Source organism: Danio rerio, chromosome 14 (genome assembly GCF_052040795.2).
Source record: "Danio rerio strain M-AB ecotype USA chromosome 14, GRCz13ab, whole genome shotgun sequence".
Taxonomy (NCBI): Eukaryota; Metazoa; Chordata; class Actinopteri; order Cypriniformes; family Danionidae; genus Danio; species Danio rerio.
In genome coordinates this window covers 34,500,001-34,522,403 of record NC_141034.1, presented here as the reverse complement: position 1 = coordinate 34,522,403, position 22,403 = coordinate 34,500,001, and the positions used below count along the sequence as shown (strand labels likewise).

The following is a 22,403-nucleotide window of genomic DNA, read 5'->3' as shown; positions in this document are numbered from 1 at the left end:
TGGAGACCTACTTTGACATTAGGTTAAAGTTTGTTCAAAGCTCTTGCTTTGCACAGTTAGGCAAACCTGAAAGCTAAAATGGGAAAGTCTTGTGGACTTAATGGGTACTTGTATGTACTAGCCATTGTAAAAGGAGAAGACCAAGACCAACGTCCTGCTGTATTTAGCTCCAGTACACTTGTCTAGAAGATCTTGGTGACCCTGAAAATCATCATTCTGGTTCAGGTTTGTTCAATTAGGGTTGAGGTTAGCAGGTTAGATGCCTTCCAACCTTTTTACATGAGCCACTCAGAAGAGAATGCAGCCTTTATTCAGTAGAACATAAAATAATAATAAATATATCTATTTTTTTTTAAAGGCAGCACAGTGGCTCAGTGGTTAGCACTGTCGCTTTACAGCAAAAAGGTTGCTGGTTCGAGTGTTTCTGTGTGGAGTTTGCATGTTCTCCCTGTGTTCACATGTTTTCTACTGGTGCTCCAGTTTCCCCTACAGTCCAAAGGCATGCGCTATAGGTGAACTGGTTAACCTAAATAGGCTGTAATATAGGAGTGCATGTGTGTGAATGTGAGAGTGTATGGGTGTTTTCCAGTACTGGGTTGTGGCTGGATGGGCATCCGCTGCATAAAACATATGCTGAAATAGCTAGCGGTTCATTTTGCTGTGGTGACCCCTGATCAATAAAGGGAATAAGACAAAAAAAAAAATGAATTTAAAATTTTTTTTTTATAACCAAACCTTTCTGCATAACTCTAATTAGACAAAAATACCATAGTAATATTACGCAAAAATAAATATAATAATTTAAGTCTTCTGTGTAACAAAGAATTGCACACAAATTTGGAGCAAAAGGAGTGATAATAAATAATGACTAAAATCCCCAGTCATTGTCAAGCAGGTAAACTTAGAGGAAGACTCACTTCAACTTCCTTTCCCATTATTACACATCATAAACACAAAAAATACAAATGGGAAAAAAAAATGTACATTTTTTATTATTTGCATATTTTTAATAGTTTCACGCCAACATCAACGCAACCACTTAGAAATGCATACCAAAAACAAACGAAAAAACCCTGCAACTTCTTTTGCATTTCAAACTCTTTGTCACTAGCTTGTACATAAAGCTGCAGTGGAGGGTTTCAGACAGAGAGGAGCGCTCCTGAGGCCACTGGAACATGCTCAGTCAATCACATTGGTCTCATGATCAGACATAAATATAGAAATAAAGACAAATGAACACTCAAATCTGTCCCCTTGGGCTCAATCATACTGAATAATATACAAAACCCGTATTCAAGAAAGTAGTGAAACAACTTGCAGATTCCCAATAGCTCACAGCGCTGCCTAATGGCATGCCATTTCAATATCAAGCACTCGTCCGTTTACAGCATACCATTACAATTAGACTGCATCTCTGATTGCCAAGAAAGTGAGGAAGAGAGATAATTCAACCCTTATGCAGGCATTAATCAAAACATTCAACTATTAGTAATTCATTCTGCATCAATCATAGTTTGGAGTTTCTCCTAGGCATATGAGTGATATGATATGAGCACATCTGTGGTGAAACATGCACCTGGATGAAGCTCACCATGTTCATAAAATGTGTGACGATAAAAAAAATTCCATTTGCAAAAACAATAATAACAACAACAAAATAAAGGCATGATATAAACAAGACCAAAAAGGTTGCATAAGGTTTTGAGAACACCTGGTTGAGATCAGTGAATATCTTTCCGTTTGAGTTAAAGGTAACAGTCAGTTTATGGCATGAGTTGATCTATGAAGTGCTTCTTCAGAAAAGTTCGTCTGAGGTCCTATGTGAAATAAAGGGATACCAAACGCTAGACAAGCAGCAACAGCAGCAGCATCTGGCAAATGTCCACTGGCCAACTGGCGTTTGGGCATTTGTCCCAGAGCAAAAGATAAATCCGGGTACACTTCAAGGCGTCTGGTAGAAAAGCTTCATTGGTTGACAAAGGCCTCAATCATGGGATGAGATGCCAGTACTCTACAGAGAGCTGGTTAAAGTCTGGAACTTCAGTGGGGGGAACAATCCAGAAACAAAAAAGCACAAATTTGAGAGAAACGTTCAATAAGCCCTGAGATATTCCTTTTTCCTCCATAGACGTGAAAGGCATAAGTACGAGGGTGGCCTCATTGGTAAGTGCTTCTGTGCAATACTGTCTTCAATTTTCAATCTGTACAAGGGTTCATTCCATTTTGAGAGCCACTGATATGGTCCAGACCTTCAGCATGCGGGAAGTGCTCGGTCCTGTATTAAAGTGCTTCCAGGAAGCTGAAGGCCATTGTTATCTTGGCGAGACCGGAGGGCTGGAGAACATCCCAGAGGTTCTTGGTGATTGGAGATTTAGGGATGGGGAAGGGGAGATCTTGCGAGGGCTAGTCAGATCACCGTTGTGGAGCTTCCAGAGAAGTTCTTCATTCTCCATAGACAGACGTTTGTTCACTTTGGACTCCTTCTGGAGAGATTCCTGCAAAACTGCCTGCTCTGTGGACAGTTGTCTGAAATGACACAAGGCAGTGCTCTGGTTATATATTTTTGCCTTAAAGTTAGAACAGTAAACAAGCAAATTGGGAGAAAGGGGAGCAGAATTGGGAAAGGTCCCCACGGCAGGATTGGAAGTTGGGTTGAACACTATATTTCACAGTGCAGTCTATACATATATTGGCCCTGACAGGACTCTGGCCAACTTAATTAGATTACTCAACATCATTACTGCACAAGATGAAAGAATAGAAGGTCTCTTTGATGCAATGAACATGCAACTTTTCTGTTGCCACAAAGAGCACAGAAAGTAATCAGAATAATTAACATAATTAACCAAGCATAGCGAGAAGGCATTCTGCAGAATTTCTCTGATATTCAGGCTACATAATGCAAAACGCAGAGGCTTTGCTTTGGTACATGTCTAACTGACTGAATCCTACTGGGGAAAACACCCAAATGTTAAGACAGAGACACACCAAGCTGACAGTCGGCCATATGGCATTGACGGTCCTTCGGTCATCGTCTGTCAGGCTAGTTTGTTTGGTGTGTTTAAAACATTGCTTGTCGTCAGGCTTACATCAGAGGTTGACTGATTCAGAAAGTAGAATCAGCAGTGGTCATTGGTGAAAGAGCACTCTGATTGGCTGTTCAGCTACAAATCAGAGTGCAAGAACAAAAAACTGAAGTAACGAAGTCAACAATGCAATTCAAGAACTCAGCACAAAGGAGACAGCTGTCGCATTTCTTAAATATTTACAAATTATATGGATTATCAGATTAACAAACATATTTATAAGTGCAAGTCCCGTTGAGGTGAGTGAGAAGCACTGTAAAAAAATAGTACGCCAATGCTGCTTTGTTTATGGTGTGTACGTGCAGCACTACTTCTGTTTATTCTTTGTGGAACAATTATACAGAATATGGGCCCTATCATACACCCGGCGCAGTGTGGCGCAAAGCGTGGCGCAGTAGTCTGGTAGTTTCAGCTTGGCGCAAGAGTCGTTTTGAGGCACTGCGCTACGCTGTTTAAATAACAAATGCATTATCGCTCATTTTTGCGCCCATAGGCGTTCTGGTCTAAAAAGGAAGGCGTTCTGAGGCGGACCGCTGGCGCGTTGCTATTTTGAGAATCTATAATAGATTTTTCATTAGACCAAAACTAACCTGGTCTAAACTCCGGCGCAGAGTTGCGCCTCGCTTACGCACTGCTTAATACGCACAAGAGAGCAATAGGCAATTATCTTTACATATGAAAAAATGTAAATATTAAGGATATATATAGTATATAATAAGAATAGATATAGAATATAAATATAAAGGATTAAAATATTACAAAACATTATTTTCTAGCCTACATATATATGAAAAACCACTGCTTTTATGTCTTCTTCATCTCGGGAGGCTTTTTCAGTTCATTCATAACAATTTGCTTTTGTATAATGTTATTATTATTAGCAGTATTATTTATTATATCCATATTTATATTTGTTTTATTAAAAACAAGCTTAGATTTGCCCACCTGTCAGGTTTTAGACCATATGGGGCACAGCATGTGTTTTAGGATATAACTCTATTCATTTTATTATTTATTATTTATTTGTTTGCTGAAAATTAGAACTGAATTTAGAAATAGTTCTGAAACGAATATTTGCGCTTAACAAACAAAATTATTTATTTATAGACTAATTGATGTCTGTGAGTAAAGGTTTTCCTATCCAAGAGCGAAAGTGAAAGTGATCCATTATCTCTCATTCTCACGCAGTAGATGCTCTGTTTAACAGTTTTCTGTTAAAAAACTGTCAACTGTTTGCTTGTGAAATGCTCATTTTTTCCACTTAGACTTACTTTGCGTCCTGTAAATAGCGAATGCGCTCTTGGCGCGACGCAGCTGACTCTTAAAGGGAATGGGAGATGAGATTCTAATTGGTTTATTCTCAAAACACCTATAACTCATTAAGAAAATAAACTCAACCCTTTTAGAACATGCGCCGCAAGGCAGATTTCCCGTCCTTAAATTAGCAAAAACGCGTCCTGACACGCCCTTAAAGCGTTTGCGCCCTGCGTTTTGCGCTCGGACCGTCAAAATAGAGCCCTATAGGTATACCTGCAGGTATAAAAAGACAGATCCTCTCACACATCTTGTTTCAGTCAGCTATTATCCATTTGGTTTGTGCACAGCATTTTTTATCTAGACAGGACTAAAGCAGCTGAAACAAGACATCAACACCATCATTGTTGCTAGTTTTTTAACATCCCGAGCTTTAGAATTTAAATAGCCAGATTAAACAAAATCAATTCAATAATGTCAACCAACTGAATAGATTGAGAATGTGAAGATGACACTTAAATATTTAATTCACCTCCAAATGAAAACTATTTAAATACACTTATTTGATTAAAAGCAAAGATTGTAATGTTATGTTAAGTTATGATTCTCATCCTTGCTGATTACTTTGTTTATTTTCTAGTAATGCTTTAACAAAGACTTTAGGGGAAAAAAAAGCATTACTAAATAAGTGGATGGGCACTAATGAACATTCCACCACCACAGTAGAAAGTATTCATGCTGAAATATACCCATGCTGACTAGACTGAATCACCAAAGATTGGAACGGTTAAGCAAAGAGAACAATTCGGCCTATATTGGAAATGCAGCTTATGTGAACAAATTAGAGTTGCATCAGCATGTTTAGTTTTCTGACTGAATTATATTTCTATCACAAGTCAATGAAGTTTATGTACTTTACCTAGACAAAGCAGCATGTCTGTCCATTCTGGCTTTGAGGTCTTCGTTTTCCTGTTGCAGCTTCTTAAGACATTCATCAAGCTTCACATTCCTCTCCATCTAGGAATAAATCAAAGTCTTAGGTAATGTTTTTCCTGCACGGATACAGAAAGAGCAAGCAAACATGATCACCTCTTTACTGTTCATTTACAAAAAAGGAAAATGTCTTTATGCAAAACATGACCAAGCTCACCAGTTTATCGATCTGCATGAGTTTCTTGTCTTGTTCGTGGATCTGCTTGTTTTTGATATCCAGCACTACTTTAAGGCTTTCGAGCTCCTGCTCCAAATAAAGGGTGTGGGAGTCCTTTTTAAATAAAGAAACAAGAAAGAGAGATCAGGCACAGATATATACTGACAATCCTAATCTATACTGTATTCATAATGTTTTTAAAATATTAACATTTATGGGGGGTTTATGTAAGAAACTATGGGTTTAGTTAAGACACTTTTGTACTCCATGGGCAGAGTTCAATTAAAATTTGTTAAATATTTTGTTTCATAAATACATAAAAAAGTATTTTAAAGATTGAATCATTCCTCTATTTCTAAGCATATGATATATGCAGTGTAGTTATTATTACATGACTCTTTTAAACCCAGGTTATGCATTTCTAAAATATGTTAATTTTTTTTTTAATTTAGCTTTTTATTCCTCTGAAGTGAAAGTATCATAAGAATGTTTTTTGTTCAAGGTTTTTCTATTTGTTTTTCGCGTTTAAAAAACACCCCTTTTCCAAAACACCTAGGAACAATATATAATCAAATATCCATAGAGAAAATAAGATAAAAACATGACATGAAAATGACAAGTTCCTTTTTTCCTCATGTTGCCAAGTTGTGTGCGTCCATTTCCATCACAAGAGTTAAAAAAGGTTGCCAGACTCTTTGATAGTGTGCCTTATTTTCTCTAACTTAAGATGAGACATCACTTCTCTTATCCAGAAGAGAACCAAAGACTGACATTTCAATTTATCTCATGTTGAGCATTTTCATGAGCCACCCTGAAGAACGCGTGAAATGGTGATTGCTGTACTACCACCCCAAATGCCTCAGAAAATGTGTCAAAAATACTAATCCAGGACATTTCCAGAACATGTGCAGCAGAGTAGTAGAAGCCTGACTACTGCCTATTCGCATATGGGATCTATGTCAGCATTGATCTTAGAGTGTCTGACTATAGACCAGTGCAAACGATGAATAATTTAAATTGTATTACAGCATGTCTGAGGCATATGGATGATGAGAAAATTCCTTGTATTATTTTATGCCAAATTTCATCTATTTTGTGTTATTTCATCTGAGTTTTGTTCATCTAAATCGGTCTCACAATAAATTTTAAGTAAGTCTAAGGATGCTAAATCATGTATGTTGAGCAATTCATAAATCTTGCTTATAGTCTGTTTTTTGAATGGTATCATAAAAAAAATCTTAAAAAGTAAAATATTTAGATTTAATATATTATTATTATTATTATTATATTAATGTTAACACTTTGAAAACAGCTTTTTTTTCTTGTCACAATCAGTTCTTTGCATCATTATTTAATAAAAGTATTTATTTATTTATTCCTTGAAAAAAATAAAGAACCTTACTGATCCAAAGTGTGGAAACAACATGTAAACAAGCATAAAAATGGCATAAACTGCTAGGTCATGTGTTAAAGTTTTTAAATAAAGCATCTTCAAACTGCATGAATGTAAGAGATGGCAAAGGAGTTCACAGGACCAAAAACGCCCAGAGCTAAAAAAACAAAACAGAAATGAACTTTGCTTGTGGTGCATTTTGTCACTATTTATAGGGCAAGATCTGGGTTTGTTATCAAAAACTCTTAAATAAATTTTCAGAATGTTAAGAGTTCCAGAATCTCCTAATCCCTGATTGGTAAGACCAGTCTAATATTAACCCTCCATACTATCAGTGCCACCAAGTTGAGTGCGAGCTAAATAGAGGTGTTAACATGCAGTACCTGTGTTTTCTCAGCAAGCTCCATCCTTCGCTTCACCTCAGCATTCAATTTTTCTTTGAGGCTGTCATTTTCTGTCATTAGATCCTGAATTTGATTCTGTTTGAGAGGAAGCACACCAATATGTGTTACATTTCAACAGAAAAACAGGGAACAGCAATATTGAGAGAAATATTGTGAGAAATTATTTTCTTACATATAACGTTTCTTCTGATTCCTTTAGTGTTTCATTGAGGTTTTGCATTTCCTTTTCATGGGACTGTTTGAATCCTGCGAAAAAGGTCAGATAATATATCAGAGCACAAGTTATGATGTTATTGTCTTTCAACACTGAAGTAACAGGTGCAATATTTTCATGCACACGCATACACACATGCTTAAATGTCTAAGCAATATTCCAAAATAGCTATATTTACTATAAGCTTACCTTACCTAAGAAACTCTAACTTTTACAATTTACAAAAATCTTTTATGCCATTATTAACAATAACACAATAAAGAAACAGTGTCAGATTAAAATCACAACTGGGCACACATTTCTTCCCCAAACATTGCACAAAAAACTAAATATAATTTTATATATTTACCTTTAAAAGACTCTTCAAACTGCTGCTTAAGGCCGCCCACCTCCTCTATATGGCTGAATTCCAGTTCTTTCTTCAAAGCCTCATGTTTTGACCGAATCTCTTCCAGCTAGACAAGCAAATTTAATGTTAATGTAAACGATTTTGCCAATATTTATATATTTCATGATCAAGGAAGCAGATGGCATATCCAAACAACTGTAAGGTAAGAGCTAATATCCAAGATTCAAGAAAAAGTAATGAAATGACTGCTTATGAGGAAAGTTTGCTGAATTTCATGTTTAAGAACTAAAGACAAGCTAATACATTAGAAATTAAGTATTAAATATACTGTATCTTAAAAAGTCAACCATGAAACACATAAATATCTTATGAAGACTTTGTATAAAGTTAAACTATGCAACTCAACAACTCAAAACACACCAGAAGAAAAAAAAAGGATCTTAATCATGCAAATGATTTGTTAAAACAAGATAGCAATGTGCTAGAACCTGCTAAAATACAAGCAATTCACTAAAGCAACAACCATGTAAAACTTGTTAAAACGTGCTACAATGTGCCAAAACGTTAACATGTAAAACATGTTAAAATGTCATGCTAACAATGCTAATATCGCTAGCAACAAGTCTAGCTGCTATTGTGCCTGTCTAACTGTCCATTTATACTTATCTGACAGACTGAAAAACCATTAAAATCCACTTCAAAACATGCTTATAAAAGGAATTGTAAGCCGTTTATTATTAGAAGCTTTTTTTTTTTTTTTTTTAAATACAACTAATAGGTCAAAGCTTTTGGTTTTCTTGTATTTTAACATAAGCAAAGAAATGAATCCACTCACAAAGCTACATAACAACAATATATAAGCATTAGCCTAAAATGACAAGTGAAGATATCTGAAATAAAACATCTGTGTCAGGACAAACAACAAAAAAAGCCATAATTTTCCTAACCTGCTGCTCCATCTGAGCTTTGCACTTGTCTGCCTCCTCCTGGTAGGCCTGATGGACTTTCTCCCATTCTGTAGAGTAAAAGGTCTTCAGTCTCTCCTCGAGGTCAGCAAGGTCCAAGCGGTGCTGCTCCTGGACCTTCTGCAGGACTCCATCAAAAGCAGAGCGCAGATCCTCCTTCTCTTGCTCCAGACGCTCACAGGAGTGACCCGAGCTTACTGGAAAAAACATAACGTATTAGAAGTATACTGCTCACAACATAAAAGCAACACTAGTGTTGTTTAAGTGTTCCCTTTATTTTTGAGCAGTATATAATAATAAAAAAATAAAAAAATGTTTATTTTTTTCCCTAAATGTTGACAGGGATAAGAGATGGCTAGAATGACCTCTGTAATACCCTTTGCCTCTAATGTGTTTAAAATTTTAAACCTGACTTAAATCAAATGTTGATATTTTTGTGCTACAAATGTATACTTACTATAATAATTTCAGCATATTAAATGAAATACTTCATTTCCATATTTAAATATAATATTTCCAGTAACTAGTAATACAAAAACATTATTAATAAACATTTTTTTTACCCTATTCACCTACAGTGTATTTCCTCATCAATCAACCCCATATAAGCAGCCTTTAAGATGATTGGCTTTTTTTGGCATAATGTCAACAGCTCTTTGGATTTTAAAAGAGCAGCCGTCTGCTACTGATCTAATGCACTAGTTTGTCATATGAAAATATAGATATGCTATATGTAGACAGCAGTGGAGCAAATGTTTAAAGGCCAACATGTCCATTTGTTGCCTTGACATGAGACTCTGCCAATGAGACACGATGATTCATTACTCAAGAATTCTGCATTGAAACCCAGTTGTCTCTACAGTTCCTGTATCTCCAGCGCTTCTGTAAATAAAGTGTCAACTGTTACACGAAACACGTCAAATTATAACCAAGGGAAAGTTCAAAGGAATGCATGCAGACAGACATTTCCTCACAGTCTCGGGAAAGTGTGCCACAGACACTGTCCCTTTGAACATTACACATCTTTGCCCAAATCTTCTAGTTGGGAACAGATGACACATTTATCTGCCCTGCACCAAGCACATTTGCACTGGGCTGCTGTGGTTTATACATAAAGTGACACAATGAATGCTGCAGCTGCTGCTGGCTTTGTAGTGTGCAAGTGTGCTAGAAGTAATCCAGTGCATGAGGTTTGAGGGTATTTACTGGTGGGACACACATGAGGCTGGGATTGTCAATAGACAGACTTATAAATTACTTAATTATTGCACATGTCTAAAAGCTGTGGGCAGCTTCTAAACATTTATTCTTTTCTATCTGTATTTATTTAAATATCTTTATTTAATCATGCATCATACTCTATCTGTACCTGAATTTTAATATGGTAATTTAGTTAAATATGTATTCAGTTATGCATTTAATAACTCATTCTAGCTTAGTCCCTTAATTTATCTGGGGTCACCAAAGCAGAATAAACTGACAACTTATCCAGCATATGTTTTTGCTGTTAGGCAACAGTGCCAACCACTGAAACACCGTGCCGCCGCATACAATGACAATATTTAACTTATTTTTTTGCAGATATTTAAAAACCTAATTTTTTTTACATGCATCATTTGCATGCATGTCTTAGCCTCTTTGCATGCATGCCTTTAAATGTCAGTATATGTGAATATATCTGTTAATCATAGATCCATTTATTTAAATGCCCGTGTTCACACACTCACGCACGCACGCACGCACACATTTTTTTTTGCAAAATTATTTGTATTTATTTATGTATCAGAAATTATTGAAGGGCTGTTTAATTGTGCATTAAAATAGCAGCATTTTTCATTTATTGAACTGTCATTTATTTGCGGGTTATTAAAAAAAATACCATGCAGTTTTGTATTTATGCATGCAATTCATACACACAAAGGCTGAAAAACAACTTTTCCATCAGGATCCTAATTTTCTGTTTAGCATTTAAACATGACCTTTAATGGGGCATAAAGAACAAACATCAGTGTGATAAAACTGTTCTGATATCTAAAATATTATTGAAGTGATTAAAACATCAATTTTTAGGCCATTGGCAAATTTGTTTTTCTTAGAAAAAAAAAAAAAAAAAGAATTCAACCGCTTCACTGCTTTAAACAGAAAAGCAAACAATTGTCCTCTAAATCCAACAAGTGGCCTGAGCATAAAATAATAATAATAAAAAATAAATAAAAATAAATAAATAAAAAATGGAATAAAATAATATAAGGTAAAATAAAATAAATTAATTAAATTAAGTGTAAAATGAAATAAAATACAATAAAAAATAAATAAAATATTAAATATTAGATAAAATCTAAAATAAAAATAAAATATTAAAAATTCCATTAAAAATAAATAAAATAAAATATAAAATACCAACCATGCAACCAACAAGCAAAGGTCATTAAGTCTCTTTGTAGCACTTATTTGTCAATGACCAACAGCACTATAATAAAACAACCAAATAAAACTAACAAAGTTTACAAGAACATGCTTATATCCAACTTCAGTACAAAAACAGTTAAACTGCAGCAGATTTTCCAGCTCGTCTCATTTGTATACTAAAGCATCAGTGGGCGTTTCTGAACTTCATCTATTATCAAGGTCAAGAGCATGTCGGCAAATAAATTACTTTAATGAGTCACAACACAAGAACGGCTGTTGTTCTCCTGGGGAAAACTTGGGTCACATCCCTTACTGGCACTGCAATCTAATTATCCATATTCAGTGATGAACACCAGCTTTATTTTCCCCTTTAAAGGCAACCTTAAAATGAGGTTCAATCAGAACCGTTATAAAGCTGCTTTCGGGGGATAAATGAGAAGTAATGTATCTAATGACTTGGTCGTCCAAGCAACAGTTAACAGAGCTAAACTATGATCAGATCCACTCAGAGAAGAGCCAGAGCCGAAGTTCCCTAATGGCCTGATGCATTTCATAAATCTGCAGAGTAATTGTATTATAGGTCAGATTTATGATGCAGAGCAGGGCTAAGGGCCTAAAAATAATCCAAATAATGCAAACAAAAGGCAGACAGTTAGGAAGATGACTCTTTCTTTTTTTTAAACCACAGAAGAAAATAAAGGGACAAACAGATCAGCAAAAATGTATGTGCAACTGCATACAAATATACTTTTTTTCTGAAATTAGTAAAATATTAAGAAAGAAGCTTAACATGCATGTTTGTGCTTCTATTTTTGTAACTAATGTCTTATAAAAAAAAAAGAGAAAAGAAAAAAAAGGATATTTAAAGGGACCGTTCATCCCAAATTTTCTGTAAATATTCTCATGCTTTATGTATGTGACTTTACTTCAGTCATTAAAGATGATGTTCAGTTGAAACCATGATCCTTGGGGATTTATATAATAAAAGTCAATGGCTACTGGCGGTAGAGGGTCAAAATATAGACAAGTAATACAAAACTAATACCCACGCTACCCATAGCCATGATGATACAGTACATTAGGGCTACATTACATTACATTGATGGGTCTGTGCAAGAAAACGAATATTACTAAGACTTTTATGTTATTATGTAATTAACACTTCGAGGCCCTATCATACACCCGTCACAATAAGGTGCAAGACACGTGTGCTGCAATGTGTAGCTATTTTCAGACCAGACCATTTTTGTGTCACGATGTTTAAATAGCACATCCATTTCCACCACTCATGGGTGTTCTGGTCTAGAAAAGAGGTGTGATAAGGCGCAATGTTGGCACGTTGCTATTTTGAGAAGCTAAAATAGACCAGTGCAATAGACCAGCTGAAAACTAGCTTTTGTTTAATGTTATTATTATTTATTACATGCATATTTATATTTGTTTTATTAAAAACAAGCTTAGATTTGTCCACCTGTCTGGTTTTGGACTATATAGGGCATAAGACATGATGTGCGTTTGGATATACCTCTGTTTTTTGACCACACGTCATTCATTCATTCATTTGGTGGAAATTGGGACTGAATTTATAAATAGTTTTGAAACAAACTAAATTAAATATGTAGGCTAATGGATATCTTCAGTGGAGTGTGTACAAACGGTTTACAGACACACCCTTAATATGCTTTTCCGTCATGCGCTTTAGACTTTGTGGCTAGATTGTTAAAATCTAGATTGCTACATTCAGAAAAAGCCTCATTTTAATCAACAGTGTTATTTAACATCTGCATTTATTTTCCTGCACAAACTGATTGTTTCACTTTAAAAGACCTTAAAAAGTGCCACAGATATCAATTTGATTACACTGTATATGTTTTTAGTTTGACTCTTAAAGTGCTGGTACTGTAGCTTTGACATACATTATCAACCACAAAGGATTAGATTTAGCTGAAAAAATACAAATCTTTAACACTTTAATGAAAAGACATCCTTAATAGTCTAAAGGGTGAGTACATCCCCAGAAAATATTCATTTTTGGGTGAACCATCTCTTCAAATGAAGTTTGAATTCATTAACAACAATCATGTGACATTGTTATTTTTAAGATAAAAATGTCGGTAACACTTTACAATAAGGTTCATTAATGTATTTACTAACTAGACACCAAATAATCATCAACAACACATGTACAACATTTATTAATCATAATTGAACATTTACTAATGCATTATTAAGATCCAAGTCCATGCTTGTTAACATTAGTTTAATGCACAATGATTTAACATGAACTAACAATGAACTACATTATTTTCATTAACTAACATTATCTAACATAACCAAATACAGTAGTAGATGGAGTGTTAATTGTTTGTTCATGTTAGTAAATGCATTAGTTACCATTAACTAATAAACCTTATTGTAAAGTGTGACCAAAATGTCTAGACTAAAATAATCCCTAAATCAACATGCATTACCATTCTGCACTGAGAAATTAATAAGTCACATGGCAAATAGCGAGCTAAATGGATTGGACACAGTTCTATCAGGTTTTGTGTGAAGACAGCACTCGTTTCATTAGACGAGAGCAGTTGTCCTGTGTTAAAAGACACTTTTGTTTTATATGGGAATTCTGGGTGTGCGCCAAAAAACATCACGCTGCAGTATGCGCAATGACATCACTCGCTCCATAGCAGGGTGAAAGCTAAAACTAACAGCTATCAGTGGGTAAATTTAGCTAATATTTACTGCAATATTGTGGGTCCCAAAAGTGGTCTGAGAAATTCTTTATAGGGTCTTAAACATGGTCAGGAATGTGCTAATACGCTTAAGCGGTGATTATAATAGTAAAGAAAGATCATGTGAAGGACATAAAGGTTTATAACGTGAGAAAACTGATTTTTTTAAAATCATTTGCTTCAAATAAATTAAAGTGATAGCTCACCCAAATGTGAAAATTTACTTCATATTTACTCTGTGGTTCCAGATGTTTATGAACTTCTCCCCCCCCCAATGAACACAAAAGAAGTAACACTGGAACTACATAAACTGGGACTATATAAACTGGAAGCCATAGACACCATAGCAGAGGCAAAATACTGTGGAAGTGTATGACATCCAACATTCTTCAAAATATCTTCTTTAGTGTTTATCAGAAAAAAAAAACGGGGTTTGGAAACCCTTGAGGAATTGTAATTTTCACTTTTTATATGAACTTTCAATTTATTCCTGATAAAAGCTGAAGGTAATATTATATATGATCAGTCAACAATAAAGAAAAAGCGTCATATCACTGTCCTGCACATGCTCAGTTACCAAGTGGTATTACGAGCTGTGAAATCAATGTAGTATAGATCTCATGAGAGACGCCGGTTAAATTAAATTCTCTATGTTACTTTGCTCAGAAGTGAGGGACATCAGCCTTGTCTGACCTTGTTGACAGGCATGAGTATGACCTTCACAATTCAGGAGTTGAGCTTGTGTTTTTGAGGTGTGTCTCATAAATGAGTATTATTACTGTATGGGAGAAGAGAGACTTTTCAACATGAACAATAAAACAGACTACCTTAGTGACCTAAAAAGGATGGACTGAAATGCAAATATACTGAAGTAGTAGGCATTAAATGATAGACTTCTGTTCAAAACTTATGTAAACTAAACATTTTAGACAATGGAATCTGACTTAATTTCACAAAGATTTAATAGTTTTGTCCCATCAAAAAGTACAAAAGCAAAGAAAACGTAATTCATTCATTGTTTACAACAACATGGATAATAAATATTATATTTCTTGCGGTTTTTGAAAGACTGAAAATAATCAATGTAAACTTAAAAAGTATTATAAATATTTTGTTTAGCATGTGACAATCTGAAAACTGTGAACATGTACATGTGTAGTTTAAAGATTTAATTTAATGCCAAATTTAATTCTGGGGTCAGGCTAATATTTTAGGACAGTTGTCGGACTCACATAGTACAAGTTAACTATTGTGTCATTTTGTGACATAAAATGCATTTTTTGGAATTGAAATGCAAAATTTCAAAGCAAAAAACTATTTATTAATTTTAATACATTTAAAAATGATAATAATTTGGAATAGACAAATCATAAATTCTAATAAAATTAAAAAAAATCTGAATATATTATCACATAATAATATATAGTATAATTTTAATCATGTTAAAAAAACAAACATTGAAGCTGCAATCTGAATACCCCACTCTTACTCCACATGATCCTTCTGAATTTGTGGGAATGAGAAACTTTTAAAAAAACAATATGTACATTTTTATGTCTTTGCTGTTACTTTCAAATAAACACACCCTTTCTGAATCAAATATAAAAAAAGAAAAAAAAAGAAAAGAGAAAAGTCTAGAGTGTGCATAGCTAAAACAAGACTTTATATTTAGCTTAGTTTTGGTCACTTCATAAACCAATATTTGCATGTGGGTTTATGTTACTAATACTACTTCCTGCACTTTATTTCTACATTTCTCTCCATCGATAAATGAATGACAGAAATACTCTGCTAATAAGTTTGGACTCATTATCCCATGCTCGCGTGAGAGGTTGTGGCAGTTTATTCTGCATGTTACAACAACAAGTGGCACACCTACTGCTCATCCTATTGTTTACCACGTGTCACCCGCAATCCAAATATTACATTAATTATAAACCATGACATTCTGGCAGCTCTCTTCCTTCTACCGGCAGACAGAGAAAGCGAAGCAGTCTACAACCACACACACACACACACATACACACACACACGCTTACCCAGCTCCTCACGCAAGGTGACCAGCTCCTGAGACAGATCCCGTCGCTGCTTCATCACCTCGTCATGCTGCAGAAAACACAGAATCACATTATTCAGAAAGTATATTAGCATAAAACCATGTGCAATCTAATAAACAACAACTCCTTTTGCAGACAAACTTTTTTAATAACTTAACCTTTCAGCATCCGTTTTCTTTTGAATTATATTTTGCCTATATTCATATAAATAGCATTAATGTGTAGTTTTTTTTTTTTTGTCAATTAAGATGTATTTCAACATTTAATTTCACAAATGTATTCTACAGCAGGCACAGGAGAGAGATCTTCCAAGGACTTTCAGGACAAAATTGCCCCCATGAAAACCTATTAAAACTGCAATATTTTATCTCAGTGACATTTCAGTGAAATTTCAGACACACTTTTCTGCAAAAAGGGTTCTACTTTGTTGGCAAGGCTTTAAATGTTTTTAATTGTTATAATAATACATTTAAAAAAGCTATGACTTAAGACAATTGAAAACCTATTTTCTGCTATTAAAACTGCAGGTCAAATCAATTAAATAGTGTATAAATAAACAAAGAAACAAATAAATAAAACAACTTAGTAAATAAATAAATGAATTGTGTGTATTTTCTATGTATAAACGTGTTTAGTTTTTAAAATTATACTGCAGTTCAAACATTTTTAGATAATGATCATTGACTTTTCAAATAATAAATCAATAATACTACAAATAATGATAATAATAATAAATAAAACAATAATACTAAATCACTAACAACAACAACAACATTAATAACAAACAACAAAAACAAAAACAATAATAATAAAATAACACTAATCAATAATAATAATAATAATAATAATAATAATAAACACAATAACACTAATAATAATAATAATAATAATAATAAAATATCACTAATCAATATTAATAACAATAATAATTATACATTTACTTTTAGTCATTTAGCAGACGCTTTTATCCAAAGCGACTTACAAATAATACAATAACACTAATCAATATAAATAATAACAACAACACAAAAAAAAATGTATTATTATTTATTTAGAGTTTGCATGTTCTCCCCAGGTTTGCATGGGTTTCCACTGGGTGCTCAGATGTCCCCCAAGTCCAAAGACATGAGGTATAGGTGAATTAAATAAGCTAAATTGGTCGTAATGTGTGTGTGTGTGTGTGAGAATGAGTGTGTATGGATGTTTCCCTGTGATGGGTTGCAGTTGAAAGGGCATCCGCTGCGTAAAACCATATGCTGGATAAGTTGGCGGTTCATTCCGCTGTGGCCACCCCAGATTAATAAAAAGGACTAAGCCGAAAAAAAAAGAATGAATGAATTTATTAATAATAATAAATAAAATAATAATAATAATAATAATATTAATAATAATAAATAAAATAATAATAAATAAGTTTAAACTAAAATAAATGGAAACATTTTTTTCCATGAAAAAAATAAAAGCATTATATAACTAAACTGAAATTTGAAGGAACTTCAAATGAAGGAATTTTTGGTAGTTATCAGGTCAAGAAAACTAAATATTATACATTTATGATCATTTCTGACACTGACATGTTTGTCCAGCATGTTTTCATGTGTAACTTCTCTTAAATTGACTCACAAGGGTTAAAAATAACATTGTCCAACAGTCAAGTGACAACACAGCTGTGAAACTAAAACACTACAATGACAGCTCTCAATGCGTGATGTAAAAAAAAAAAAACATCAACATTAAAATGTGGAGCAACAAAACCACCAGCACCTCTTTCTTTTTAAAGTCACCCAGCATCACAGCAGCTGCAGTGCTGTCAGCCTCCTCAAACCAACACAAAGACACTTAAAAACCCACTGTCCTGATCTGCCCTTTCCCCCCAAAAAATCAATACATGGCTGTACTCGCTAAAATAACCACATTTATATCAATCACACTCCTCATGATCACATCAACACAACAGCATCTCACTGAAATAACATACTTTCCACTACCATCCCATTACGAATCTATTCATCCTTTGTCCTGCAGTGAGAATGATATATCTTTACCCTGTGTCCAGCGCAGGCAGAATTAAGGCACACTTTGCTGCCAGAGCAGCCCATGATTGCGTGTCTGTGACTTCAGTCCAGATGCATGAAGCCCTGCACCTCCAGCTCCTCTCTCACTGCAGTCTCTCTCTACATCTGACAGACTGTAGTGGAATAAGATCATTGGCTTCGAGCTCACCCAACCACTGACCTTGTATGTGGTGAAAGGATACCGTAAAGTGTCTAATAGAAGGGCAAAGGAGGGAGGAGGTGTACTGTGTTTTGCGAGGTTGATGGAGAAAGGCTGTACTTTAGGACACCCGGAGCAAGAAAAGAGTAAAGAGAAACAGAGTGAAACATGACATTTGTGACAGTTGGATGATTAAATGGTTGTTCATGAAATGGTGTGTGTTACAGTAAGAGGTGACCTTCACACAGGACAGGGGCAGATGGCTTTAGTTTCAGCCATAGCTTAGAATTTGATAACAATACACATTTGTATTTCTTATTAACTGTTATTGACTGATAGAGTTTAAGTCAAATTTGTCTATTTTAATTTGACACTATTGAAAACAAATATCTCAAATGAAATTAGGTTTCAATTATAATCCTTTTATTTCATGACTTTATTAATAGCATTATCTGAATTAAGTAGAACACAATGGATTAATGTTTTATAACAACAACAACAACAACAACAACAACAGCAACAACATAATATTAACAATAATAATAATAATAATAATAATAATGACAACAATAATAATTTATTATATTTTATTATTATTATTATTATTATTATGAATAATAATAATAATAATAATAATAATAATAAAAAAATAATAATGATTTCTTATATAACTATAATATAATAATAATTTAACAACAACAACAACAACAAGAATAAAAGTGTTGTTATAATAATAATAATAATAATATAAATAATGATTATTGTTATATTGTTTTATAATATATTATAATAAATTAATTATTTTAAAATAAGTTTAATATTATATTATAATAGATTATTATTATTATTATGGAAAAAGTAGAAAAATATAATAAAAAAGTAAAAACTACAGCATAAACCATTTTATACACAATATCGTTGACATAATATAAATGATTTGCCTTGCATATTTCAGAAAAAACAATATATTACTGTAATAAACTATATATAAAATAATAAAAGAAAAATGTACCTATTTGCACCAAGTAGTAGTTGTGATAATAATAATATTAATAATACTACTAATAAATCATTTTGCAGTAATCATGCTTTTATTATTAACAATGTGTATGCAAGTGTTGTTTTGCTTAATTATACATTCCACTTGTATTTTATATTATTTATTTAAAGAAAGCAATATTAACAATCATAACTACTGCTGTAGAAAAAGACAAATATCACATTTTGTGACTATATATCAGAAGAATCATAAAAAATTAGAAATAAATTATTATTATTATTATTTTTATTATTATTATGGAAAAAGCAAAAAAAGTAATAATAAAAGTAATAGAAAATTACTGCATAAACCATTTAATATACATTTAACATAAAATAAAGTATTTATTTTGCCTATTTCAGAAAAACATTCTTACTATAATAAACTATATAAAATAATGGAAAAATGTTGATATTTTTGCATTCATGCAGAAGAGATCACGGCTTTGTACTAAAAGTAGTTGTAGTAGTAGTAGTAGTAGTAGTAGTAGTAATAATAATAATAATAATAATAGCATAATGAATGCAAAATGATTAATAACCATGTGCGCTCAAAAGAGTTTTCTTTTGCATAAGTGTATTTTATTTTTATTTTTTACCATTTATTTAAATAAAGCAATTTTAACAATCATAAATACTGCTGTATAAAAAGAAAAAATATATTACTTTGTAACTGTATATCAGAGGAATCATAAAAAAATTAAAAACCTCAATTTCTCACTATCAACTACATGAATTAATGATGCAGCTTCAGGGGGGAAAAGCATGTGTAGCCTCTTCTAGTGAAATTATGGCAGTGTGCACAGTGTGCTGACAGCTCATTGCAAACAAAAGGAGATGAAGCAGCCTCCAGCAGCTCTCTAGGTATCCCAGCATGTTCCTGTTCGGACCATGTCGAGACAGCAGCTGGTGCTCTCACACAGACACAGAGAAGCCTAGGATCCTCTCATAAAATTAATGAAGGCATTGAAAAATTCCTATAAGGGACACTGTAATCCCACAACACGCTCTCGATCTACAAATGAGCAGTCATGACATTTAGCATTTAGACTCATACATACACCCACAATCAATATACAATTCTTCCATCTATTCATTTAGTAGATGCTTTCATACAAATATACACAAAAATCACAATTTTCTGCTGTATGCAATGAAGAATCATTTATTATATTATATAATGTTTATTATATTTGTTACATAGATTATTAGAGTTACTACATTAAGATTTTTCCACATTATTACTATATTATTACTATAATAGAAAAGCTGTAGTTTAAAACCCCTCAACCATGATTCACAATTGAATGTTTAATAATATACAAAAAAATAAAGAAAATATGGATTTTCATGTGAATAAAAAAAACGTATAAAAAATTTAAAATCTAAATTATATATTTAAATAATTTACGTGGGTTTCCTCTGGGTGCTCCGGCTTCCCCCACAAGTCCAAAGAAATGCGGTATAGGTGAATTGGGTAAGGTAAAATTGTCCATAATGTATTTGTGTGAATGAGGATATATGGATGTTTCCCAGTGATGGGTTGCAGCTGGAAAGGCATCTGCTGCGTAAAAACTTATGCTGGATAAATTGGTGGTTAATTTGGCTGTGGCAACCCTGGATTAATAAAGAACCCCCCCCCCAAAAAAAAAAAAAAATGAATAGATATTTAAATAATCTGAATAACCTATCATATTTGAAGTACAATTACATTTAAATGAAGCATGAAGAGAGTTTTGATTTTTAGCTCTTTAAAAATATACACCCCATTTATATAGACTGATTCTGTAAGAGCCACAGCTTAATTATGGTAGTGCCTTTTAGTTTAAAGTTGGTCCTGGTCCAAATTCAGCAGAAGCAGCCAACATGCACTTCAGAGAAAAGCTGGTCAGCTCAGACAAACTGCACTTCTGCTTTCCTTCTGCACAGCGTTCAGACTGTTGTCCTTTTCTCACCATTAACATTACACATGTACTGCCAACCGGCCTTCACATCATGGTTTTATCAAAGACCATTCTAAAATTAGCAAGCTTGTATCAGTCCAAGTCAAGTATGGCAGGAGAGATTATATGTAACATGAGTTTCAGCAGATCAGTATGAGGAGTTAATAGGGAACAGCAAAAACAAAAAAAAAAAACGAGTAATACTACTATATATACAGTAGCTATGCATTTAAGAAAAACATTGTTGTTATTAACATATTGCTTTCTGTTTTATTTAAATAAATATATTTCTGCATAAAGTAAAAAGGTGCCAAGATTTCAGACATATTTAAAACACAATTTGGTGTTTTTAACTACAAATCATTATTTGGGGGATTAATTATGTTAAAAAAAAAAAAAAAAAAAAAAAAAAAAACAGAAGAAGAAATTGTAACTAATCAGTTGCCATTATCTGGAAAAAAAACAATACAACAACTGAGGTCAAGTTGATGGACATATTTATGCATCATTTATGCAAGTACACACACACACAAAAAAACTTTTGCTGCTTGTTCAAACTAGTTATTTAAGTTGTTTGATTAATAATTTGTTTTACATTCAATCTACTGAAATTAGTAATTTAATCGTTTTCTGTTGGGACAAGGAGAAGGAATTGTGTGGAACCCAGCTTTTTATTTAGTGTATGCATTATGTTTATTTATTGTAATCTCAATGCACTACTGTTGTGGTTCTGTGACAATTAAATTCAAGGTCTAAAACAAAAAAGTTTTTTTTTTTTTTTTTTGTATTTTTAGGGTAATTTTGTGTGCCATTAATTATAAAAATGCAAATATATCGATGGCTCATTATCCGATTGTTAGAGGTAATTTCGGAGTCTCTTTACATCTATATCAGGAAATAGTAAACAATAAATGACGACATGAACGACACACAAGATAAATGGTGCATGCTTCATTTCACAATGTATAGTGTACAAATAAATTGCATAAACCTAAAAAAAAAAATAATAATAATAAAAAAAAAACATTAATAAAACATTTAATCTATTGACAGCCCAATTAAAACTAAATAAACAGTTCGGGACTTGCATTATAAAATATTATGGCATATTGTATATATAGTATACAACAAGAAATAACAAAATAGTAACTAAAAACGCAATGAAAGCTCAACTTCAGAAAGTTTTATGTATAGA

The 22,403-nt window shown here is 33.1% G+C and overlaps 1 protein-coding gene across 9 annotated transcripts in view; it reads right to left on the bottom strand.

Moving 5' to 3' along the window:
- Positions 1-966: 966 nt before the first annotated feature.
- mtus1a (microtubule associated tumor suppressor 1a) overlaps positions 967-22,403 on the bottom strand; it is a 71,821-nt gene continuing 50,384 nt past the window's right edge. For 4 of the 9 annotated variants that reach the window (XR_015506841.1, XR_015506843.1, XR_015506840.1 and 1 more), the window contains exons 8-15: positions 15,996-16,062; positions 8,798-9,012; positions 7,851-7,956; positions 7,460-7,533; positions 7,267-7,362; positions 5,491-5,604; positions 4,617-5,357; positions 971-3,439 (exon numbers count right to left, since the gene is read on the bottom strand). Coding sequence is in view for 5 of the 9 variants with exons in the window: in NM_001077608.3 (NP_001071076.3) it covers positions 2,313-2,526; positions 5,260-5,357; positions 5,491-5,604; positions 7,267-7,362; positions 7,460-7,533; positions 7,851-7,956; positions 8,798-9,012; positions 15,996-16,062 (984 nt within the window). In the remaining 4 variants the exon portion in view is untranslated. 9 annotated transcript variants of the gene reach the window in all.